The sequence below is a fragment of the Antechinus flavipes genome, chromosome 2 (assembly GCF_016432865.1).
Source record: "Antechinus flavipes isolate AdamAnt ecotype Samford, QLD, Australia chromosome 2, AdamAnt_v2, whole genome shotgun sequence".
Taxonomy (NCBI): Eukaryota; Metazoa; Chordata; class Mammalia; order Dasyuromorphia; family Dasyuridae; genus Antechinus; species Antechinus flavipes.
The window spans coordinates 340,764,483-340,791,651 of record NC_067399.1 but is presented as its reverse complement, the minus strand read 5'-3'; the positions used below and the strand labels follow the sequence as shown (position 1 = coordinate 340,791,651).

The 27,169-nt window shown below is 37.1% G+C and overlaps 1 protein-coding gene across 1 annotated transcript in view; it reads right to left on the bottom strand.

Annotated features, from left to right (window-relative positions):
* The window catches only part of RAD51B (RAD51 paralog B), an 887,153-nt gene that overhangs the window by 82,418 nt on the left and 777,566 nt on the right, over window positions 1-27,169 (bottom strand). Inside the window, exon 9 of the mRNA XM_051977885.1 lies at window positions 19,753-19,856. Coding sequence (XP_051833845.1) covers window positions 19,753-19,856 — 104 coding nt within the window. The remainder of the gene's footprint in view (window positions 1-19,752; window positions 19,857-27,169) is intronic.

Genomic DNA, 27,169 nt, shown 5'->3' with positions numbered 1-27,169 from the left:
CCTCTTTCCTTTTTTTAATCAGATTTACTAAGGGTTTGTCTATTTTGTTGGTTTTTTCATAGAACCAACTCTTAGTTTTATTAATCAATTCAATAGTTTTTTTACTTTCAATTTTATTGATCTCACCTTTTACTTTTAGAATTTCAAGTTTAGTGTTTGACTGGGGGTTTTTAATTTGTTCCTTTTCTAGCATTTTTAATTGCAAACCCAATTCATTGACCTTCTCTTTCTCTATTTTATACAAATAGGCCTCTAGAGATATGAAATTTCCCCTTATTACCGCTTTGGCTGCATCCCATACATTTTGGTATGATGTCTCATTATTATCGTTTTCTTGGGTGAAGTTATTAATTATGTCTATGATTTGCTGTTTTACCCAATCATTCTTTAGTATGAGATTATTTAGTTTCCAATTATTTTTTGGTCTACTTCCCCCTGCTTTTTTGTTGAATGTAATTTTCATTGCATCGTGGTCTGAAAAGGATGCATTTACTATTTCTGCCTTACTACATTTGAGTTTGAGGTTTTTATGTCCTAATATATGGTCAATTTTTGTATAGGTTCCATGAACTGCTGAAAAGAAAGTGTATTCCTTTCTGTCTCCATTACATTTTCTCCAGAGATCTATCATATCTAGCTTTTCTAGTATTCTGTTTACCTCTTTGACTTCTTTCTTATTTATTTTCTGGTTTGATTTATCTAATTCTGAGAGTGCAAGGTTAAGATCTCCCACTATTATAGTTTTACTGTCTATTTCTTCTTGCAGCTCTCTTAGTTTCTCTTTTAAGAATTTAGATGCTACCCCACTTGGTGCATATATGTTTAATATAGATAGTGCTTCATTATCCATGCTACCCTTTAGCAAGATATAGTGTCCTTCCTTATCTCTTTTAATTAGGTCAATTTTTGCTTTAGCTTGATCTGAGATCAGGATGGCTACCCCTGCTTTTTTGACTTCACCTGAAGCATAGTAGATTTTGCTCCAACCTTTTACCTTTAACCTGCATGTATCTCCCCGCTTCAGGTGTGTTTCCTGTAAACAACATATTGTAGGATTCTGGCTTTTAATCCATTCTGCTAACCGCTTCCTCTTTATGGGGGAGTTTACCCCGTTCACGTTTATGGTTAGAATGACCAATTCTGTATTACTTGCCATCTTGTTAACCCCGGTTTATGCTTTCCTCCCTTCTTTCCCCTTTCCCCCCCTTCCAAGTATTAAGCTTGTGAGCACCCCTTGCTTCTCACAGCCCTCCCTTTTTAGTGTCCCTCCCCCCGCCTTAGAGTTCCTCCCCCTATCTTACCCCTTTCCCTCCCAGTTCCCGTATTCCCTTCCGCTTAGCTTATTCCTTCCCTTTCCACTTTTCCCTTCTCACTTTTCAATGAGATGGGAGAAGTTTCACCATAGATTGAATATGTCTTAAGATTTTTCACTTAAAGCCAATTCTGAAGGCAGTAAGATACCCACTATATTCATCCCCCTCCATTCTTTCTCTCAGATATAATAGGTTTCCTATGCCTCTTCATGAGATGTACTACCCCCACTTTACCCTTTTTCTGGTACAATGTCCTTTCCACATCAATTTCTAGAACAAGGTATACATGTATTCTTTATACATCTATATAGTCAAAATATAGTTCCCAAGATTAATCTTTACCTTTTTAGATTTCTCTTGAGTTCTATATTTGTAGATCAAACTTTTTGTTAAGTTCTGGTTTTTTCATCAGAAATAGATGAAATTCGCTTACTTCGTTGAATGTCCATCTTCTTCCCTGGAAAAAGATGCTCATTCTCGCTGGGTAAGTTATTTTTGGTTGCATACCAAGTTCCTTAGCCTTTCGGAATATCATATTCCAGGCCCTTCGATCTTTTAATGTGGATGCTGCCAGATCCTGGGTGATCCTTATTGTGGCTCCTTGATACTTGAATTGGGTTTTTCTAGCCGCTTGCAATATTTTTTCTTTCACCTGAGGTTCTGGCATTTGGCCACTATATTCCTTGGTGTTTTGATTTTAGGATCCCTTTCAGTGGGTGATCGATGAATCCTTTCAATGTTTATTTTTTCCTCTGTTCCTATGACTTCTGGGCAGTTCTCTTTGATAATTTCCTGGAAGACAGTGTCCAGGCTCTTTTTTTCATCATGTTTTTCTGGGAGTCCAATGATTCTCAGATTGTCTCTCCTGGATCTGTTTTCCAGGTCTGTTGTCTTCCCCAGAAGGTATTTCACATTTTTCTCCATTGTTTGATTTTTTTGGATTTGCTTGACTGATTCTTCTTGTCTCCTCGAGTCATTCAATTCCACTTGTTCAATTCTGATTTTCAGTGAAGTATTCTCTTCACTCACTTTTTTAAAATCTTTCTCTAATTGTCCAATTGAGTTCTTTTGTTCTGTGGAATTTTTTTCCATTTCGCCAATTTTGTTTTTTAGAGAGCTGTTTTCTGTTTCCAGTTCACTAATCCTATTTTTCAAGGATTTTACTTCTTTATCCACTCTCTCTTTAACTGACTTCTCCAGGCTCTTTTGCCAAGCCTCCCTCTCCTTTTGCCAAGCCTCCCTCTCCTTTTGCCAAGCCTCACTCTGCTTTCCCCATTTTTCTTCTAGCTCCCTTGTGAGAGCCTTTTTAATCACTTCTATGAGGTTCATCTGTGCTGAGGAACAGACGATCTCCTCCTTTGGGGAATCACCTGGGGACTGTCTGTTTTTAGTCTCCTCAGGATTTAGAGTCTGCTCTCTATCTGTATAGAAGCTGTCAAGGGTTAAAGTCCTCTTCAGCTTCTTGCTCATTCTGTCTATTAATCAGAGATAAACTACCAAAGAAAAACAGAAAAAACTGGAGTCTTTCTTTGGGGGGGGGGGGGCTGGGTGTGTTATCGAGCTTCCTCTACAGACTGCAGGGGGCAGCAGTGAGGCACTAGCAGGACTGTGCTGCGCCTGCGCTCTGAGATCCCAAAGCGTGCTGAGTCACTGAGGGGGGGGAATGGGGGGGCAGGTCCTGAGAGACTCCAGCTGTTTGCGGTTGTGTTCTTCAGCCCGGTGTTTTTAGCTTCTCTGCTGGGCTGTTGACTTGCTGCAGGTTCCAAACCTGTAGCGAAGCTCTCCCCGCAGAGACGGCTGCGATCACTCCCCACCCCCTCTCAGCTCTGCTCCCGTGCTCTCACTGCCGCTGCCCTCAGCCTGCGCCCGATCTAAAACCGCCCCAGCCCTCCAGTAAAGACAGACCTTTCTTGGCGGATCTCAAGGATGGCTTCTCTTGGTAACTATTTGTGGGTTTTTTTCAGTCAAGCATTGATTCAGAGGCTTGTAATGAAGTGGATAGTGAGAGAAAGCGCGGAGCTTATGCAGCTGTGAGCCTCCTCTCCGCCATCTTAACCGGAAGTCCCTGTCCTTTGTTTTCAAAGAGGACTAGTGCTTTCGTGGATCAATGCCTTGACTCAATTCCTCTGAGCATTAGACAACTCTCAAAGATGATAAGTAACAAATGAGCTGCAACCTGTTCTTTCAGAAAGGATTCCCAAACTGAAAAAAAAATCATTCTAAGCTTCTGATGTATTGACATACTGACAAGGCTAATATGGAATTAAAAGAAGAAATATAGAATGACCATTTTACAAAGAATTAGGTAAAAAAAAATTTTCTACAGACATACATAAAGAATTAAAAATAATGAATAAGTAGTTTTGTGTAATTGTGATGAAAGAAGATTTAAGGTCCATAATGGACCATTAGTGAATATGAACTAAGTATGCTTTAACTCTACATAAAAAGGAGTAAAGCATTCAGGAATTAAAGATGTCATTTCATTTTACTCATCACTGGCCAGACCATGTTTGGAATTAAGTTCCATAATTTAAGAGGGAATATACTCAACTTAGAGATATTTTATAGAAAAGAACCATTTTTTTTTAAAGAAATGGAAAACTAAATGTATGAATAGGTATTATTTGTTCTAGAGAAGAGAAGTCACCCAGAATGCTGGGGTCATTTATAGCCATCATATAAGTGATAGGTTATTCTACAGAACACAAGAAATTTTCTGTTTTCTATGTTATAATGGCAGAAATTGAATTATGTAAGAATTTCCAAATGTTATAAATTTATTTTATCATTTATTAATTCTCCTTATCTCTAAGTTGTTTTCCTACCACTCCTCCCCAACAATATAGATTCTCCTTTGTCTGAGATAGTTCACCATCATTATTTGAGCTGGCATAGGGATGTATATTTTTTTTCCTCTGCATAGTTTCAATTCTACTGCCCCCATTTCTGAGAATACAAAACACTTCAAAATGCCCATCCATCTATGATCTCATTCTTTACAAGGGAGAGTTGGACAATAACTTTATTAGGAAATAGGAGGAAAGACATATAAGAATATTTCAAATAATTTTGGTTCTTCCTCTAGTCCCTTTAAACTCTACTTAGGGGTTAAATATGGAATTATAGGATTGAATGCATTGAAAAGGATCTTAGATAATATCTATTCAAATCTACTCATTTTATGTGTAGCAGTGGTGGTAATCATGGTGAACAGAGAGGTTCAACTGCTTTCAAGACTGCTATTTACCCCTGACTCATTGTCTACAACTGACTCATTGTCTATACAGGGTTTCTGGTAAAATACACCTTCTCTGTTCTGGGAAGTTTTTTGGAAGGATCTGCAATTCCTTCTATATTATTTAGCTCTGAGTTCCCAGTCAGAGGCAGCACATCTGGCAAAACACCTTAGTTTTTTATCTCTTCCTTCTCTGGGGAATTCAATTGCCTCCTTCTAACTGCATTCCTAATAAGTATACCCAGATCAGCAAATAAGTGATGGTATTTAACATTGTTAATAAAGACAAAATAAACATCTAAAACAAATAAGGGTAAACAGACTTTCCCCATTATCTATCCAGAAGGAAATGCTTCACGCTCTTGTGAAAGAGCCCAAAAGAAAGAAAAAGGTTCAATACTATGGCCTTAGAATCTGTCCAAATATTCCATGTGCCCACTTGGTCTAAATAGTCTCACTTTATGGTGGCTACCTCTGCCCAAGCTTCTACTTTCTTAGCTCCACACAGCTTTTACAGTCTCTTCTTCCCTAGCTTCATGAGCCTCTCATCAGGAACTGGGCACATCTTCCTTTTTACTAATCTTCCTTTTTTTTTTTAAATTTTTAAACAAAGTCGTCTGTGGACAATCAGAGTGTAAAAAGCTAGGACTATAACATCATAGATTTAGAGCTGAAAAGGACCTTACAGATTATCTAACCAAACCCTCCCATTTCATAAATGAGCAAACTGAGGCCCAGAGAGATGAATTAAATTGTCTGCCATCAAGTGAGTAGTAAGTGGCACAGTTAAGATTTGAACCCAAGTCCTCTAAGTCCAAATCCAGTGTTTTTTTCATTATAGCACTCTATTTTTGATTACCTCTAACTAGATGGATGGATTCATGGGAATGTTTATTATTTCATCCTTTTTAAGGATAACTAACCCTATTGCTCAGTTAGGGTCAAAAATTTCAAGCAGGATGTGAAAAGACTAGTCATCAAAAAGACTAAGAGATAGAGGGAAGGTTCTGGAGGGAAGGAACTATTTTACCTTTCAAGGAAAATAGTCTAACTCATGCATCTTTTTCCTGTCACTGAAGATGACCACAAACTCATAGGCGAAGGATGAAATTTCTCTCAACTAATTCCAATCTGCTTGCAGCAGCAGCCCAATATTAACATGTGGTTATGAGCAGCAAAGGAACTAGAAAGCCAACAGTATGGGGTTCCAGGTGGATTCAGTCTCAATCACTTCCAGATCCTCTGGGGACCTCTAACCTCAGTTTTGACTTTCCCAAGCCTTGTAAAGACATTTCTGTTTCTGGAAGTCCCACAGTTTTGCAGTTCAGAATACTTACTTATTTATGACTTACCATCCCCATATGCCATCAAGTCTGTGAGCTGATGATTCAGCAAAAAATGGTTTTAGGGATACAGAAAACATTCTAGGTTGGTTTTTCTAAAATTGCACTGGCAGTGGATAGGTTTGCTGAGGTCCATGAAACAAGGGACTAACACTCTAGCACACTTACTCTTTGTCTTGAATGCCAGCAATGTCAGGCTCTGCCAGACCAATAGGGTAAGCCTACAGGTGTGGACCTTCAGAAGAAAAAAAGCTCTTTTCACAGCACACAAACACAGATTAGATTGGCAGAAACCCCTGACTGCTCTTAAATGCTGTGAAGGTCAGTGGGGGACGGGATGAGGAAAGTGATAGAGAAGTGATCACTGTGGTAACTAAAAGTTCCAAATCATTTATAGAAGCACAGAGCCAAGTTAATTCCTCAGTTTAGTCCATTTTACAGAATAGGCTACATGTGAGATAGTCTATGATATTGCAAAAACGAAAACAAACCAAACAAAAACTGCAGCAGCAAACCTAAACATAACTATAAAAAAGATCCTGGGTTCTCCTTCCTCCCCTCTACTACCCTCATTTTTTCTGTTTTCAGAATTAAAGAGAAAAAAAAACCTAACAAAATTCTGTGACTAAAATCCTCAAGTTAATTATAGGAAATAAAGGCCTAATATCTTTGGAGCCACATTTTATGACTCTGTGAGCCAGTGTTCTATAGCACTACCAATGGGGAAATCTTTGCCCTAGAGCCTTATTAGGCTTCACCCCATGACTGTGGGGACACTGGCTTCCAGTAACACTCCACCAAATGACCCATTCTCATGACTCTTTTTGCATCAGATTCACTTCTGCAACGTGTCTAGTAACATTTCCCAAGTCAAATACAAACAGCAAGAAATATTTCAAAACCCAAATTCTATGAAGGGAAAGAGAATTTTTTTCAGCCAAAGGACAATGCCATGAGTAAATGGGAAAAAGTCTTGCTCTCAACCACTGCCACCTCTGCCTTCCTTCCTTCCTTCCACTCTGCTCCATGAGGAACAGACTCAAAATGCCTATGGTAAATAGGTCTTTGACCCTCTGCACCATATTGGGGATACTATTTTAATAAAATCCAGAGTGTTTAGATCCAGTCTTCTTAGGTAATAATACCATGGACTTAGGCAGCAGAATCTGTATTGAACAAATAGTTCACTTGCAGGTATCCATTTTTTTTTTTTTTTTTGCCTTTGGATTTTGAATTTTGCCATTGAATAAAATATGATCATTAACACCCTTTCCTTTCAGTAAAGAAAGAATTCAAATTAGCATTACCCATACCCCCAATAATATTCGAATGTACAATAGAATCCATTATACCTAAGTGGGCATCTCCTATATTCACAGCCCTATCACTCAAATTGGAGGCTTGAAAGTGCCCAGGTAACTGAAAAGAGTAGAGTGGCTACCATTTTTCCCATATTGGAAAGCCTAAATGAGATAACTGTGAAATACACAATTGAAAACTTACTGCCTACCTCTACTATATATTCTCCCTGTCCAATTCCCCCAAACCCAAAGTTTGTGAAGTTGAACAGAAGATGTAGGATTCCAGAGACATATCTGGTGAGCACAAGGATATTACCTTTAGGGAGAGTTTTGTGACTGTGTTACTTGTTTACATGCATAGGTTCCGGAATATGAAAAGCTAACTTTTAAACTTTTATATAGCAGGTAGGTAGAATATATTGTTATATTTTTTTAAAAAAAAATTAACTATCTGCAAAGCTGTGCTGGAACTCTGGAAACTCCCCTATGACCAACAACATGTGATTGGCAGATCCAGGGGTTCTGTTTAATGTGTCCACCGCTCAGGTTCTACACATAATTCCCAGATCTCAGTGGCTGCGTTGCCAATATTGGAAGATTACAGGTCTAGAGCCAAAGGGTAGCCAAAAGGCCATCTAATCCAACTCCCTCATTTTATGGATGAGAAAACTAAATCCTCAGTGGGCTTAAAAGTTCAAGGTCATTCAGATGGGATGAACCATAGGATAAGTGGGGGTATGTCTTTGAATAATCATTTATATAGTGCCTATTGTTCTTTCACAGTTATCTCACTTGATCTTCACGACAATCTTGCCATTATTATCCTAATTTTACAATTGGGAAAACTGAGGCAGAGAGGCTAGAGTCATACAACTAGTAAACTTCTGAGGCCAGACTTGAACTTAGGTTTCTCTGACTCTGTCCAGTTGCTTCTCATAAAATATAAATCAGAATGGTTCTCAGAGGCCATCCTTTCAAATCCCTTCATTTTATATATGAGAAAATTGAAGCCCCATGAACTGCTCATGTGTAATTGAGCCATCTTTTGAAAAAAAGTCCTTTGACTAAAGGGTAGTCATTTTTCCTCTGCACTTTTACCATTGACCTCCTACGTGACATTAAATTTTGGAGGCCATCAGGCATTGTAGTAGAGTAGACAAAGGAATGAATTAGAAGGCAGGAAACTTAGCTGAGACTCTTCTGTGAAAAAGTGAAGCAAAAGAGAGAAGAGCTTGAGTTGAAGAAAATTATGTAGCTGATTCAAAGGGACATTAGTGAAGAGGAGGAATTTAGTGAGAGGAATATTTGCAAAATATTGAAAAAACTTTTAGAAAAGTTGGAGAATAATCTCCAAGTCCTAGTCCAGATTCTACTTCCAGGATTAAGAGAAAAAGAATCAAGGACAATTAAAGATAATACAAAAGAATGAAAGAGTATTAAGAAGGCTTAGGAATAAAACTAGAAAAAAGAAGATCTAAGAAAGAAAAAAAAAGTAAAATAGTTGGCCAGGAAGACGAGGTAAGAAAAGAATGGAATGGTAAAAGAAACTATTAGAAGGTAAAGCAAATTGACTAAGTAGATTGGTAGGTGAGGCAAATTGATGAAACAGAATTGTTAAAAAAAATTTCATTATTTTATGATTTTTTGTGATCTGATTTGGGGTTTTCTTGGCAAAGATACTGGAGTGATTTTCTTCTCCAGCTCATTTTTACAGAAGGAAGGAAAGGGAAAGAAGGAAGGAAGGAAGGAAGAAAGGAAGGAAGGAAGGAAGGGAAAGAGAAAAAGAAAGAAAGAAGGGAGAGAAGGAAGAAGGGAGGGAGGGAAGATGAAAAAAGGAAAGAAAGAATGAAAGGCAGAAAAGAGTCTTCCTTGCAGAAGGAACACAAACAAAACAAAATAAATTCATTTAATTCTTTAAAACCAGTAGTTTATAATCTTTTTTAGTCTTAGGATTCTTTTATACTTTTAAAATGATTGAGAATTTTCCATCTCTCACCAAAGAACTTTTATTTATATGAGTTATACCTACCAACATTTACTATATTAGAAATTAAAATATTTTAGTATCATTAGGAAGTTTTGACCTTCCAGATCCTTTGAAAGGGTTTCAGGATTGAACAGGGGTCTCCAGATTACAATTTGGGAACCACCATCCAAAACAATTTAGGAAGAATGAAAAGTAAGAAAGATGATTGGAGAAGTAATTTAATGGATGCAGTAAATAGATGCTGCTTCCAACAGACTGGGAAAGAATGGCCTAATTCAGGAAGACCCAAGTCATCCATGGCATCTGGGCCATTGTCAGTACAGTGACTCTGGAGGAGAGAGTGAGGCTGGTGACTTTGCCCTGCACTGCCTCACTTAAATCCAATTCATAGGCAAGTCAAGACGTCATCCTTGTGATGTCATTGTTCCTCTTCAAGCCCAAAGGACAAACACCAACGACTGGCCAGCCTTGGAGATGAGTGTTTTGGTGAGAGCCAGTGGACACTCCAGTGAGAGTTAGTGGAGGACTTAGTAAGGGTTGGGAGGCCCAGAGGAGCACTTTGGGTATTTGGCCTTGCATCGCCATTGTGAGGTGTGAAGGGTGTTCCCAGGTGTCTGCATCCAACAGAGTTTGTGGCTTCTGCTACTCAGGCAATTCCTATGCAGCAATGTTCCAGTGTGGGGAGCAAGTAAGGACAGCCATGAAGTCAGTTCCAATCCAGTGCTGCTGATCTGAATTGTGCCAGCTGAGCTTGCTTCTGATTCTCTGTCTCTAAAGAAACATATTTGATGACATTGGGCAATTTTTTACACTAAATCCCCTCTAAATCACCTTCATTCTGGATATAGCTCAGATTCTTTGTCTCTGGTTTATTGGAGGTTGGGTTATTGATTTCCATTTTTTCTAATTCCCCGTTGTCTAGTGTATTCCACTGATTTACCTCTCTGTTTTTAACTATTACCAGATGATCTTGATGCCTGCTGCTTTATAATATAGTCTAAAGTCTGGAAGGGCTATTCTCCCTCCTCTTTTCATCATTTCCCTTTGTTATTCTAGAATGAGGTTCACTTTCTAATCTGATCAAAGAGCTTGATGATACTATATTTTCCATCTTCCTTAATTAATTAGGTAGACGTATCTTCATGCTCCAAGTCAACAAATGAAGTATGGAATCTTATATACCTGTTCTTTCTCCACTAAATAAACTCCAGTGATTCCTTATGGCCTCCAGTAACCAATACAAAATGCTCTGGTCAGTATTAAAAGCTCTTTACAATCTACTTTTCCAATTTTCTTATGCCTTACTCTCTAACATGTGCTCTCCAGTACATTGATGTGTTCTACAAACAAGACACTCCATCTTCTGATTTCATAGTTTTGTCCCTATGGTTGATTAATGAAAAAAAAAAGTCTATTTTTTGAATCCCTTCCACTCCTACCATATCACCTTTTGTATTCTGGCAACCCCTAACCCTGACACCATCTGTTTTTTCCTCTCCTAAAGATAAAGTCACACAATTATGCAAATGTGGTTCACTACAAATATAGCTAATCTAATCTCAGTTAAGGAGATGGCTCAGAGCCTAGAGTCAGAAAGACCTGAGTTCAAATCCAGTTTCAGACACTTAATAGCTTTGTAACATTTAACCAGGTTTACTTTAATCCACTAGAGAAAAAAATGGTAAACCCCATTGACAGTACAGGATCATGAACAAGAATATTAATTGTGTCCTCAGTTGGTACCATGACAATGCTTCAACTTTTCCCTGATTGATTTCCTGACATATTCCCCTAACTGCTTTCTTAAACCTTTTGTTTTCTCATTAAGCCTTTTTACCACCTTCTCCTTATGACCAAGAGCGAGAGGATCCCACCCTTTAATGAGAAAATCTTCTATGAATCTCATTCCATAAATCAAAATCATTCTACCTAGTTTCCTCATTTTCTTTTCATGTCTCATTGTCTAAGGAAGTCACAGCCCTTCTCACTGTGAAATCGTGAGTCAAATTCCTCCATTTTTACCCTTTATGTCCCACTCTGTCCCAAAGCCTTTAGAAGTTTTTTTTCTTAAGTTTTTTTTTTTAGAAGTTTTCATTTCTTTTTCTGATCTTTAGTTTCTCCTTATCCACCAGGTCCCTCTATGTTACTTCCATAGATAGACAGAAATGTACTGACATAACATAAATATCTTTTTTCATGTATATGTGTATATGCACATATGAATATGCATATCTATAGATATTCTCTTTTTCACAGCTAAACTCCTAGGAAAAAACACTTTATACTTCTTGATCTATATTTGTATCTTCATTTCCCATTTACTTTTAAATCCTTGCTATATAACTTCCAACTCCAGCAATGGATTGAAATTGTTGTCTCCAAAGTTTAATTAGGCAAATTGCTAAAAAAGAAAGGTACACAGTCATACTACTACAAACATAACTAATCTAATCTCAATTGGGGAGGTAGCCAGATGGCTTAGTGGATAGAGTGCCAGGCTTGGAGTCAGGAAGATCTGAATTCAAAGCTAACCTTTTAAATCTGAACTTTTAAGTGTTGAATCCAATAGCCTTTTCTCTATGTTTGACTTCTCTTATATCTTTTGACATTGTTGACCATTGTATCCTCTTGATATTCTCTCCAAATTTGACTTCCAGGACACTGCTTTTTTATTAATACTTTTTATTTTCAAAACAAATGCATGGACAATTCTTCAACATTAGCCCTTGCAAAACCTTGTGTTCAAATTTCTTCCTCTTCCCCCACACCCTCCCCTAGATGGCAAGTAGTCTAATACACATTAAATATGGGAGAAATATAAGCTAAATCCAATATATGCATACATATTTATACAATTATCATGCCACACAAGAAAAATCAAATCAAACCAGTAAAGAGAGAGAGAGAGAGAAGCAAAATAAAATGCAAGCAAACAACAACAAAAAGAGTGAAAATGCTGTATTGTGAACCACACTCAGTTCCCACAGTCCTCTCTCTGGGTGTAGATGGCTCTATTCATCACTGAATAATTGGAACTGGCTTGAATCATTTCATTGTTGAAGACAGCCATGTTCATCAGAAGTGATCATCACATAATCTTGTTATTGCCATGTACAATGATCTCCTGGTCCTGTTCATTTCACTTACCATCAGTTTGTGTAAGTCTCTCCAGGCCTCTCTGAAATCATCCTGCTGGTCATTTCTTACAGAACAATAATATTCGATAACATTCATCTACCATAACTTATTCAGCCATTCTCAATTGATGGGCATCCACTCAGTTTCCAGTTTCTTGCCACTATAGAGAGGGCTGCCACAAACTGCTTTCCCTCCTTTAAGATCTCTTTGGGATATAAGCCCAATAGAAACACTGCTGGATCAAAGGGTATGCACAATTTAATAGCTTTTTGGGCATAGTTCCAAATTGCTCTCCAGAATGATTGGAGCCATTCACAACTCCACCAACAATGTATTAATCTTCCCATCTCTCCTCCAACATTCGTCATTATCTTTTCCTGTCATTTTAGTCAATATAAGAGGTGTGTAGTGGTATCTCAGAGTTGTTTTAATTTGCATTTCTCTGATTAATAGTGATTTAGAGCATCTTTTCATATGACTTAGAAATAGTTTCAATTTCTTCATCTGAAAATTGTCTCTTCGTATCCTTTGACCATTTATCAATTGGAGAATGGCTTGAATTCTTATAAATTTGAGTCAATTCTTTCTATATTTTAGAAATGAGGCCTTTATCAGAAGCTTTGAATGTAAAAATGTTTTCCCAGTTTATTACTTCCTTTCTAATCTTGTCTGCAATCGTTTTGTTTGTACAAAACTTTTTAAATTTAATATAATCAAAATTATCTATTTTGTGATCAATAATGATCTCCAGTTCTTCTTTGGTCACAAATTTCTTCCTCTTCCCCAAATCTGAGAGGTAAAGTATTCTATGTTCTTCTAATTAGTTTATAATATCATTCTTTATGACTAGATCATGAGCCCATTTCAACCTTATTTTGACATACAGTTATTAGGTGTGGGTCAATGCCTAGTTTCTACCATACTAGTTTTCAATTTTCCCAGCAGTTTTTGCCAAAATAGTGAGTGCTTATTCCAAAAGCTGGGGTTTTGGGGTTTGTCAAACACTAGATTACTACAGTCATTGACTATTTTGTCCTGTGAACTTAAACTGATCAACTACTCCGTTTCTTAGCCAGTACTAAATGGTGTTGATGACTGCTGCTAGTTTAGATAGTTTTAGATCTGGTATAGCTAGGCTACTTTTATTTGCATTTTTTCATTAATTCCCTTGAAATTCCAGATGAATTTTGTTGTTATTTTTTCTAGTTCAGTAAAATATTTTCTTGGGAGTCTGATTGGTATAGCACTAAATAAATATATTAGTTCAGGTAGTATTGTCCTCTTTATTATATTCACTTGACCTATCCAAGAGCATTTGATATTTTTCCAATTGTTTAGCTCGGACTTTATTTGTGTGGAGAGTATTTTGTAGTTTGCTCATGTAGTTCCTGACTTTCCCCTGGCAGATAGATTCCCAAATATTTTATACTATTGACAACACTATTATTTTTTGATTTTCCTACCTTACCTAGTACTTCTTCTCAATCACCTTTCTCAAACTGTCATCATCATAATCATCTATGCCTCACCCATTAAGCATAAATGACTCCTAAGTCTCTATAATGAGTCCTCATTTCTCTCAGTGATCAAATTAGTTCCCATCTGTCTAATGATTGTTTCTAAGCAAATGAGCCCCAAATTCACATGTTACAACCTAATTTTTCTCCTCAGCTTCAATCCTGTATCGCCAATGACTTGTTGGACAATACATACTTAGATATCCTACAGACATCTCAAATTCAACATAACTAAAGCAAGGCTTAATATTTTTTCTTCCTAAAACTACTCTTCTTCCAAACTTCTCTTCTAGGCTCCCAGGTTTGCCACCTTGAAATCATCCTCGATTTTTTCTTTTTCCTTATATTGCATGTTTAATTATTTGCTAAATCTATTGATTATACCTGCATCACCTATTTCACACCTTCTTCTCCCAACTCACTTGGATAGCACTTTGGTTAGGTACCCTATTATTTCTTATATAGACTATTGCAACTGCTACTTGCTTCTACTCTTTTCATTTTTGTAGTCCACAAAATTATCAAATTAATCATATCCCGAAAATATAAATACGACCATGTTGTTACTCTACTCAAAAATCAATAGATATGCATTGTTTTCCAGGATGTTTATTAGGTGGTAATAGCATGATGCTAACAAACAAGGCAAAATTAATAAGTGTGACAATTGTTTTAAGCCTTTGTGATGAAAAGAATTTTGTTATCAAGAATATTCTCTTTAGGACACCATAGAGAAAGTCCTGAAGACTGCTGAGCAAAAATAAGTGAACTACCTTTCTATATTTACTTCATACTAGCTAGCATTTATATACCACTTTATGGTTTGTGAAACATTTTACAAACATTATCTTATTTGGTCCTCACATAACTCTGAGAAGTACCCCATTTTAAAGATGAGGAGACAGAGATAGATAGAATTTAAGTGCTGTGTCCTTGATCACACAGTTAGCCAGTAAAAGGCAGCCTCATTTGAACTCCAATCTTTCTGATTCCAATACAGAGCTCTATCCACTGGCTGTTTCCTAAACTTGACATCAACTTTTTACAGCTTCCTTCAAAGCTCAGCCCAATTACCATTTCTTACAAGAAGTGTTTCTTGGTCCCCTCCAGTTGTTAATGTTCTTGCTTCCTCAAAATATCTTCTATTTACTTATTGTATACATATTGTTTTTAATCCACTCTACCTTCCTAAATAAGTTCTCTATGGCAGAGACTGTCTTATTCCTGCTTTGCATAGTGCTTTGCATATAGGAATTACTAAATACTGATGGAATTAAAATTGATTTTTTCCAGCCTATTTAGCTGTTGGGAACAGAAAGGATCATTGCCCAAAGAAACTATTCTCCAGAGATACTATGTATAAAAACAGAACCAATCCAGTTAGAGAATTAAGGAAAGCCTGACATAATTAGTGGCTAATTAAAATAGATATCATCTAATCCCTTTGGGAATATACCCTAGTATTAACCTTTGAGCCTCTGATGGTTAGAAGTCATCACAGAAGTAGAAGATGGGTAGGCTATGTGGCTCCCACTTCTCTATGTCAGATTTCTTAGAAAAACCCTCTGTGTAGGAGGCATACATTATAGCACAGGGAAATGGGGGGTTTTGAAGTGATACTTCCAATTAAGACCATGGAGCAACTGTGCAAATAAATTTTTATTTGGGAAGTTTTAATTAAAGTCCCTTCCTGGATATATTACCCTAATTCAGAACATTGAAAAAATGATGATTTACTAAGTAATTTGAAAACAGTGTCTCAAGAAGCATTCTGTTGTTATTTAGTTGTGACCAATTCTTTGTGACCTCATTTGGGGTTTTATTGGCAAAGATACTAGAGTGGTTTGCCATTTCCTTCTCCAGCTCATTTTACAGATGAGAAAATTGATGCAAACATGGTTTGCTCACAGGATTACACAGCTAATAATTGTCTGAGTTCAAATTTGAACTCAGGTCTTTTGGACTTTGGATCCAGTACTCTATCCACTGCACCACTTTATTGTCCAAAAAGTATTTTGGGAATCATCATTTTTAAATTTTTTTTCTAAATGTTTGCATTTTATTATTTATTATTTATTTTATTAGGTAGAAATAGAAATCTAATAAGGATGGCATATATCTACATGTTCTGCATGGAACATATTCACCATATTTATTCATTCAAATTTGTATACTGCAATTTTTTGACATGCTAAATTGCCTGGGCTAAATTGTTCAGATATTGTGCCTTAGTGAATTCATCCCACCATTTTTGATTGATGTCCTGAAAAAAATTATTTTAGAGTTAACATTCTATCTGTCCCTTTTTCCCATGTTTCTAATCTAGTTACCCTCTCTTGGGGATGCTTTGACTGTAGGAGTGTGGAGGAGGGAAGAGGAGAAGGGGAGGCCAGGGGGTTAGATTTCACACATGAGCAACTCTGAAAAGGTAGAGAACATTTATAACCAAAGCAATGTACTTGGCTCGAATTCTGTGTTCCCTCTGCTATTACTTCAGAGCGTTATACTTAAATAAAGGATTCTTCCTCCCCTGAATTTCTCTGCCACATAATCAAACTTCTTCTTAGATGAGCTCCTACCATGACTGTAAAATAATTCCCTGCTTGCTGGGAATATTGGAAAGATGAAGCACAAAACATTATGACTTGTATGAATTTTTGTAAGGATAAGGGGATTTATATGTAAATCAAAACAATTGATACTGAATCCCCTTTTGGAAAGAAGAGGGCCAAGGACAAAAAAATTGAGAGAAACAGAGAAATCATCTGTTCTATTGTTATAGTTCTTTCTGTGGAGGGAGGAAATAAGAGAAAAAGCATGTACCCTCTGCTAACCTAGAAATGATGGAAGAAGATTTAATTTCTTCTTTAACCAAAAATACAAAATTTTATACTAATCCACCCCAGTTAGTGTAAGACAAGACATATACAAGTATTGTTCCCCTCATCATAGAATACCTTGAATTGTAATGGAAAGAGGCAATGTTTCTCTATCTACCAGTTCTTCTCCTACTCTCACTCAAAACAGCTAGTGGAACCCTCCCTCAGATTGCATTATTTGAATCTAATAATCAGGCCCCTTTCCAGGAACATATTCTAATTAAGTTTTCAAGGGAATGTTTAGAAGAGAACCCTTCTCCTGCCCTCACACACAGCGTATTTCTAGGTGGCTGGCCTGTAGAAAGTGGGACTTGGGAAAGGTGAGCAGTTGAATATAGCACGTATCATTCTTGACCTTAAAAGAGAAAATGTGTTTTTATATGTGTGTGAGGTGATGGTGGTAGATGAGAGGGGGCAGCTACTGAAAGGTGTTGGAGTGGTGTCTCCTGAAATTCTCTTTCCATCTAAGCTGCTATCATCATCATTAATAAAAAAGTCAAATCTGGATAATTTCTTTGTTTTCCTAGCTGTTCCCTGAAGTCTCTACTTTCTTCTCCCCCACTTTCTTTTTCCTAAAACAAATGAATAAAAAAAAATCCCTTCAGCCTGGCTACCACTTTGCATCTATGAGACTTAATGAAGAAAAAAATGAATATTGAAAATGAGTATGTAGGTGTCTTTGCCTATTAAAAAATGCTCTAGACTTGAGTATGTAATACTGTGTATGTTTCTGGTAAGATGCTCAGAAAACTGTGCAGTATTCAACACAGTTTACCAAGTATTCATTGAGCTCCTATTACATGCAAAGAAAAAATGAATACTAGTTCCTGCTTTAAAGAAGGTTACAGACTAGTGGGGCAGGGGGTAGAGAACCTAGAGAGAGAGGGCAACCTGTTACAGATGAAAGAAAAGTTACATACAAACTATATGTAAAATAAATTCAAAATCATTTCTGGGGATGTGGATGGAATAGCATTAACTGAGAAGGGGGGGTGGCAGCAGCACTATTAAGGAAAGGCCTTGTATTGGAATTATAATCTAAGCAGAGCCTTGAAGAAACTTAAATATGGCAAAGAAGTACATTCTGGGTATGGGGAGGACAAACTTTTCAAAGGCATGAAGTTGGAAAATGGAATATAACGTTCAAGGAAGAGCAAGCAGGTTACCTTGAATTGAAAGTAGAATGTGCTATTAGTTTGGAAAGTTGGGGGTGTGTGGAGAGGGGTTGCAGATTGTAGACTGCTTTGAAGGCCAAATAAGGAAATATGCAGGTTATTCTAAAGGCAGGTGTGCAGAAGAGTGATGTGGTCAGATCCATGTTTCAGGAAGGTCTTTGTGGCAGTTTCATGGAGGATTCATTAGAAGAAGGAGAGCTGTTGGGAGGCTATTGTAATGATCCAAATCCAGGTGAGAGAATCAACAAAATTTAGCAACTAACTGGGTAGAGGAAATAAAGGAAAAGCGAGTCCAGGATGATTACCATCGTGGAAATCTCGGTAACTGGAAAAAAGAAAATATATTACCACATAGGGGAGTTTGGAAAGGTACAGGAATAGGTGGAGTTTAAAGGGACCCTATAAATATGTGATTGAGATGATAAAAATGAAAGTGTCCAGCATTTGATGATGTAGGGCAAAAGAAAAGGTCACTTCCAAATCATAATTTTTGTACTCTGTTTCTTATTCTCCTCTTCTTCATCCTCTTTCCACCTGAACCTCGCATACTGAGCTCTGATAGGTCAGTTTTCAACTTATCTCACCCATAACCCAAGCCTCCATTTCATTTGGATTGTTTCCAAATCATAATGTTGCTGTACACATTCCTCCCTTCCTTCTAATCCAGAGTTCCTCTATTTATGTGTTCTCTTCCCCTTGTAGAGGGCAAGGTTTTTGACTACAATTACTGTCTCATGCACTTACATTTATATTGCCCCCTCCCCAACACATACATACTCCCCATTCTTAGCACACTGCCCAGCATTAATAAATGCTTCAGCCTTTTCATCCTTTGGGAGTTATCTGGGATGCTAATGGAATCATCAAATGAAGGAATCTAGGGAAGGAAGAGAAGGGCTGGCTCAGCCCTGGAGCTACCCACTCTTAGGAGGTGGAAATGAATGATGATCCTGTGAAAAAGCTATCAAATAGGCAGGCGGAGAATCCAGGAGAACCAGAAGCATTATAAATGTTAAAGGAGGAAAGAAAAAAAAGTAGGTGTGGTCAAAGGTGATGAAAGTAGCTGGTAATTAAGAAGGATGAGGATTGGAAAAGCTCCTAGGATTTGGATTAAGAGATCACTGGTAAAATTATAGGGAGCACTTTCAGTTGAGTGATGGAATTTGAAGACAGATTGCAAGGGGTAGAGCGTAAACAGGACATGAGGAGTGAAAACAAGCATAGAAAGGGCTCCTTATTCACCTCCATCTTAGAAAATTTCTCTCTTCTTTCAAAAGAAAGACTTTCCTTATCCTCTCAACTGCTACTGTCCTCCCTCTCTAGTTACCTGGCATAAAGTAAGTGATTAATAAATGTTTATTCCCTTCCCCTTTCTGCCCTTGTTTTAAAAGAAATGATTGTGGAAAAGACAGATTACAACTATATTTTGGAAGGCTCTATTTGGACTTTATTGCTTAGGTAACTAGTTGGATTTTTGTGCCAGTCCTGGAGTCAGTAGGACCTGAGTTCAAATCCATCCTCAGACAAGTCACTGAACCACTGTTTGCTTCAGTTTCCTCATCTGTAAAATGGTGATGATAATAGCACCTACCTCTCAAGGATCAAATGAGATAATCATTATGAAGTCTTTAGTACAGTATCTGGCACATAGTAAATGCTACTTAGCTATTATTAATGAGGCATCAATGGGCTCTTTGAGTGGCAGTTTATGTATATCAGCAAGTTTGATGAGATAGTATTGTGGGGGAAGGAGTAGAAATTAGAGGTAAAGAGTCTGATTAGGACACAGGACCTGTTCTAGCATTGTGGAAACGGAAATATAAATGGGGGAATGAATACAAGATATAGACAAATGACTTACCTGTCTTCTCTTTGCGTCAAGATACCGGAGAATCAATCTGGTATTGACACTGTGACTCCAAGTGTTCCCCAGAGCAGCCATCACACAACTGGATCCAGAAGTACCTGAAATTAACCATGTGTACTGTATAGACATAAGTCTAGTTTTTATTCATTGCCTAGAAAGTAGTTCTGGGCCTTATACTGATAGCCACAAAGTTAGTGAGTTCAAGAATATTTTTTGGAAGGAGGATATTCAGACTGGTAATTTCAGCAGCATAAGGAAACTCAAAGTATGGAAATTTCTTCCATCAAAGCAAATGAGCAACTCATCTGTCACTTATTATAGCATTGCACAAGTTAGTGACTTGTCTAAGATCTTAAAATTAATGTCAGAACTTGAACCCAAGATTTCCTTATTTCAAAGCTTACCTTCTAACCATTATGGTATCCCACTGCCTAGATTGAAAGTAAATACTATAACTTCTGAGTTTAGTCACCATAAAAGCCATTAAATGAATGTTAAATATATATTCTAACCATTATCCAGGAATCTATACTTAAAACCACTATCAAGATCAATCTACTCTACAACTTTGTAAAACACTATTTTGGCACTATGGCACAACAACTCATGGAAAAAAGTTCAAGGTTATAGTTCCCTTCACATGTAATTTTCTAATGGTCAAATTTTCCTAATTAATAGCAATGGTGATCTTGGCTAATATTTATATAATGCTTACTATATATGCCAGGTACTAAGCACTTTACAATTATTATCTCATTTAATTCTCCTACTTGAGAGGGAGGTGCTATTATTATCCCTGTTTTACAGGTAAGGAAACTGTGGCAAATAGAGGAGTCAGAGAGCTAGAAATTTTTTCAGGTTAAATTTTAATTCAGGTCTTTCTGATTTCAGGCCTGGAGCTTCTGATTCTTCTAATTGTTAGTGCTTTCTTCTTTCTCAAATTATCATGCTGTATCTCCACAAAAGAATGCAAGTTCCTTGAAGGCAGGGATTGTTTTTCATATTTCCTCCTCATATCTTTGGTGTTTCACATAGTGCCTTGCCCCTAATATGTGACTAATAAGTGCTTATTGAATTAATTTGGATAAAAATGTCCCTAGTGAAATAAATTAATATGATTCTCCATATCAGTATAGATATCTAGTTTGTATCTATTTGATATCAAGTATATCTATTTGAAGTTACTTGAGATTTTTTAAGTTTCAGAAACCAGAATAATTCTTTTCCTTTATCTCAATTCCAATCCCTTTACATTTTTAGTTGGTCTTATTTATTTATCTTCTGAATCAGAAATAACTCTTAGATTGATGGGGAAATAATGGATGCATTGTAGGTCAGAAAGGAAAGTATGATGGTATAGAGGTATGAATGAACAAGTTATACTGGAGGAAGAAAAAGAGAGTCACTTTCCTGGGCTCCTCTGGCTCTTCTACAGCCCACAGTACTTGGTATTCTGTCCTGGATGCCATTCATTGTGCTGTTTGACATATAAAGTCCTATCATCAGCATTAGAAAACATTTATTAGAGCACCAATTTGCACAGAGCTATGCTAAGTACAGTGGATTTCCTGAGAAAGACCCTCCTTCTCTCTGCCCTCTAACATCAATCCAGAGCAGCTGGAATGTTTTCAGCAAAACTTTTCAAAGTTGGGTCTTTACAATTAAGGCACAGTTGCCCCAATAGCCAAACAAGTCTGTTGGGGAAATAGCCTAATGAACACCAAGCACAATAAAGAACACTTCTACCCATTTGAGAAATGACAATCACTGGCATTTTTATAGGTTCTTAAGAACTTTAAACATATCCTCCCTTCCAATCCTCAAAATTCAATAAATGCTCCAGCTATTATGAGTCCCATTTTATAAATGAGGAAACTGAGGCTCAAAGAGGTTAAGTGAGTTGCCCATACTCACAAAGCTAATAAATATTGAAAGGAGGATTTTAAGCCAAGTCATGATCATGCTGATTTCAAGACCTGTTCTCTCTCAAATATACTACAATGCTTATGATTATGTTTGTGGCTGAAGTAACTTTTACCTTATTTGTAATTATACCTACATAATTAGACTAGTCAAAATAAGAACCCTTAACTTTATGAGGCCTCAAAAAAGTTTTTTATAAATTAGGACTTGTAGTAACCCCCTATAGATCTGTCTCTAATCCATAAGGAACCAATTCTAAGTTTAGCTTCATTTGATTTATGCAATCATGGACTTGCTCAATGAGCTGCTCATACTATCTATAAATAGTCTGGGAATATTCTTTATTCTTTGATTCTTTATTCACTAGGTTTTTCCTCTGACTCTAATTTACTGGGAAACTTAAATTAGTTGATCAGGAATTTTCAAGGAGGGGAGAAGGGTAATAGTAATGTATGTCTCTTATGGGATGGAAGGATGAAGTTACTTTTTTTGATAGAAAATCATAAGGTCATAGAGTTATAGGCTTATAAATAGAAGGGATTTTTGATAATGTTAAACTTTAATTTAACTCATTCATTTCACAGATGAGGAAACAGTTCTACTCATTCCATTGCCCCTTACAGCTTAAAAATGTTCTCTTACCAAAAAAGTAAGGATGACAGACTCTAAAAAATGACAAAGCCATCGCTGAAATTAACTAAGTCTCTTATTCTGCTTTCTCAGCTGATATTAGGCCCCAAGGAAGACTGAAAACTTTTATGGATGATGAGTCTTTGGAAAGACACTGACTAAGGGTGTGATGTCAGCATCTTATCAAACATCTGAAGTCTTCACATCCCTCAGGCAAATATTTAGCTTCCTCTGTTCTGATGTACACTGATAACCAAGGGCAAGGGGTTTCCACAAATGCAATACGTGTCCTGGTTTGGCAAGCTGCTTAACCTGATTCAGTGAGGCCTTTTCAGCTGGCCCCCACAAAAACCAGGTGGCTTGGAACTGAATAGTCCCTGGATATATGATTGACAACGCTGGACAGAACTGAGAGGAAGGATGTTTCTGATTTGACCTTGTGTAACAGTGACTTGAATTTTAAGGAAACATTGGGAAATTGTTGAAAGATGAGGAGGGGTTGATTGAGGTCAACTGAAGACAGGAAATAGGGAGAGAGAAGACAGATATAATATTTCATTTTCTGAAAAATAATGGCTCAGTTATAAACTTAGTAACACTCAACAAAATCATATAAGCAAATATGTGAAGTTGAATCCCCTCAGATACTGTTATTTAGTAACATCTTTTGTCTAATACTCTTCCAACCAGGAAACTAAATGGTTTTTTAAAAATTATTTTTGCCCTTTTGAATTCCAAATATTTCTATAAAAAGTAATAGAAATCATCTTCATTTTCCATGGAAGAAATTGATGCAAGGAGGAATTTATTTGTTTGTTTTTTGGAAAAAAATTTAACCCAGACTTAAAACAGTGAATTGAGCAATACAATGTCCTTTGTCAATGACCTAGCTGATCTGACTGTGAAATATAAAACTGAACCTTTTATGGCCAGTGGGGAGAGTGCTAAACTTGAAAGTCACAGGATTTGAATTTGGATGCTTGTTCCTTTGCTTGCAACTAGTATTACATTGGACAAATCACTTAACAGTTACTTTAAATCTTAGTCTCTTCATCTGTAAATAAAAAAAAGGAGGAAAGAAGGTAGACTAGATGATTTCCAAAGTCCTTCCATTGTACTCCTTTGAACCTGTGAATATGTCCTCCTAAACCAAACTAAAGTTGCAAAACCAAGGTTATAATTCTTTATGGCTGAGGGTTTTAAACTGCCCAAAGCATATTTTAGTATTTTATTGTACCCAGTGTTGCTAAAAATAAATGAACTGGAGCTTAAAAAATCTTTCCATTAACCAGGGTTTTTTTTTTTGTGTGTGTGTGTGTGTTTTTTTTTTTTTTTTAACTTAGCAGCATCTGACTGTAATTGCTATCTTGTGGCTCTCTTAGGGACCGTCAGTAAATCATATAACTAGCTCTGTGATGGTTTTTCCATCTGTAAAATTTTAATATTTGCTTCGAGGTAACAAAAGGTCCTTGGTAACCTTTTAGATGAAGGTGACTAGATACACAAAAATGATGATGGTGACGAGTATGAATATGAAACTAGAAAAGACAAATTTGGTCATTGCATTGGTGGAATCAAAACTAAAAATTTGGGTTGCAGGAGCATCTTTCAGCACAGGTGTCTTTGATATTAAGTCCATATTTTGCTGGGGAGCAAAGAGAGGAGAATAAGTGGGAGTAGAGGTAAGACCTGGGCAGGAAAACAATATTTTATTTATGCCAAAGAACCATCCCAATTTACAAATATGCTGACTTTGGTTGGATCCTTGAGCAATCAGGATCATCACTAGTGTATATACTTGATTTCCCCAAATCATAAACTCACTTACATTAGGTTGTGTCAGCATTGAACTTGCACAGGAGTCTGTAGGAGGGAGAGGCCAATCTCTAATGGGAAATCTCCTCTGAAAATATTTCAATTTATGGCTATGGTACAAGACAGTTTTCAGAGAGCAAAGCTAATCGTTAGCAGAGTCTCCACTCTAAAAGACAAATTCTTACATTTTAGAACAGCAAATGTGAAAACAAACCAGGGACTCTCAAGCATAATGAGACATAGGTTCAAGGCCAAATACAGTTGGATATCCTCTCACTCCAAATTGAAAAAAAAATTATCAAGACTAGGAAAGAGGAAATGTCGAGAAATTGAATGAAAATTCCTACAAATGCTATCTGGACTTAAATGAACTCATGGAATAAACTTTGTTTTGTTTTGTTTTTTCTTAACCAGGGTGAACAATATTTGAGGCTTCTATTTAATGGATAATAAAATATGGACTGACTCTGGGTTAGGCTCTGTTTTTGACTCTGTTACTGGGGTGGAGGGGTGTGAGAGAGAGAAGGTCAGAGAAAAACAGAGAAAGAGACAGAGACAGAAAGAAGAGAGACACATACAGAGACAGAAAAAGGGGTAAGAGAGAAAGGGAGAGGGAGGAGAGAAAGGAAAAGAAGGAAAGAGAGAGGGAGACACTGAAATAGAAAAATACACATACACATGGAGAGGGAGGGAGGGATGGAGGAAGGGAAAGATGGAGAGAGAAATAGAGAGAGATAAAGAGAAAAGGGAGTGAAAAAAAGAGGGGGTGAAAGAGAAAGAGGGAGAGGGAGGAGAGAAAGGAAAAGAGGGAAGGAGGGACAGAGAGACACAGAGAAATATACATACACAGAGATAGAGGGAGGAAGGGAGGAAAAGACAGCAATAGAGAGAAAAACAGATAGAGACAGAGAAAAGGGGGTGAAAGAGAAAGAGAGAGAAGGGAGAGAGAGAGAGAGAGAGAGAGAGAGAGAGAGAGAGAGAGACAGAGACAGACAGAGAGAGATACACAGAGAGACAGAGAGAGATTCACAGAGTCAGAGAGGGAAGAAGGGAGACAAAGACCGAGACAGACAGGTAGACAGACAGAGAACACACATTATAAGTGGGAGGAGTAATGGGAATAATAGTGTGGCAGTGACAAATCAGGAGACAATGTTAGTCCAGATTCTATTATCATTAGCCAACTTACTGATCTTGATTAAGTAAGTCACTTAGCTTAATACTGACTCAGCTTCCTCATCTACAAAATCAGGAGGTTAGACTACATCTAGGTCCCTTCAAACACTGACATTCTCTATTCATGCTCAGCCTTCTTCAACTTTTCATTTTCTTGGTAAATAAACTAGAGTAGTTTGGCATTTCCTTCTCCAACTTTTATAGATGAAGAGGCTGAGGTAAAGAGGATTAAATGACCTGCCCAGGGTCACACAGCTTCTAAGTGTCTGAGGTCAGATATGAATTAAGGAAGTTCCCTCCATCACCCCATCTAGCCATCTTCCTGAGTTCAAATCTGGCCAAAGATATTCTGGTACCTGTGCCAAGAAAACCCTGAATAAGCTCAAAAACAACTGAACAACAGCAAAAGTTGAGTCTTCATGACTCCAGGCCTGGTACTCAATCCTCTGTGTCACTGAACTGTTCCATCATTTTCTAGTTCTTTGAATTTTTTTTATTCTGGTTCTTAATCTATTACCCTGCTCCCTCTACTCCCAAGGAATTAATAATACTTTATATCAGAAAATTTAATTAAAATTAAAAGTTAATAATAATGTTAGCTCTCCAAGGAGTTAATAATTCTTTACATCAGAAAACCTTTTAGAATTACCTGCCTCCAATCTTTTCAAATTGCCTGAAGATTATAGAGACTTAGTTCTTTCCTTTAAAAAGTACCTAAAGGATGGGAAAGCAGAAATTCCTTAGGTTACTATAGGTCCTAAAACTAGGTCAAGAGAGGAAAAATATAAAGCATTGTCTCCTGATTTGTTACTGCCACACTATTATTTCTATTACTTCCTACAGTGTCTGTTCGTTTTCTCTCTCTCTCTCTCTCTCTCTCTCTCTCTCTCTCTCTCTCTCTCTCTCTCTCTCTCTCTCTTTCTTACATTGTCTCCTCCCCCCCTTTTTAACTGTGTAATACTGTTACCATGTAAACATTTGCTATTAGTAAATGAAACAAACATAATTCTAGGATATAACAAAAGCATAAAGATAAGAAATTATTTGGGTACATTTTATTTTCTCTCTATTAGATTTCAAACTCTTTAAGAGAAAGATCTATTTCATTTATATTTCCATAGCCTTCAACTCTAGCATAGTGTTTTGTACATAGCAATATGCTTAATAAATGCTCACAAAATTGAATTAAACAGAATTGAATTCTGACTGTCAGTTAAAATCCAGTATGTTTGGAAGAAAAAAATAACATGTTATTTGTCTGGCAATCTATTTTAGATGGGAAGGGATTGACAGGAGGATCTCCCCTAGAAATAATGTCTGGAAACCCTTTCCTGGCCATTTGTAAAACACACACACACACACACACACACACACACACACACACACACACCTGATATGCAAATAGCTTCAGTTGCTCATGTGTTTTGGTCTCCTAGGTAGATTTTGTTTCCTATTTTGTGGATAAAGGAGTGTAAGGGTCTGCCTTGAATCCTTGAGAGCGAACCAGCCCATTCTTTCTACTCTGCCCCTCCCCCCCAAGTTATTTCCTATGGGTCAGGCCTGTGGAGAGAGAGAGAGAAAGAAGGAGAGAGAGAGAGAAAGAGAGAGAGAGACAGAGAGAGACAGAGAAAGTCAGATGGAGAGACATACAGAAAGAGGTTGAGACAGACCTAGAGAGGCACAGAGAGACAGAGAGATAGAGAGTTACAAAGAGAGAGAGACACACACACAGAAAGAGAAATAGCTAGAATCAGAGAAATGAGTTATGCAATGCTCATTGGTGTCTCACTTGGATTAAGTTAGGTTATATTTAATCTTTTTCTCTGATCCAGTCTCCATTACTATAGCGATGGAAACACTGATGGAT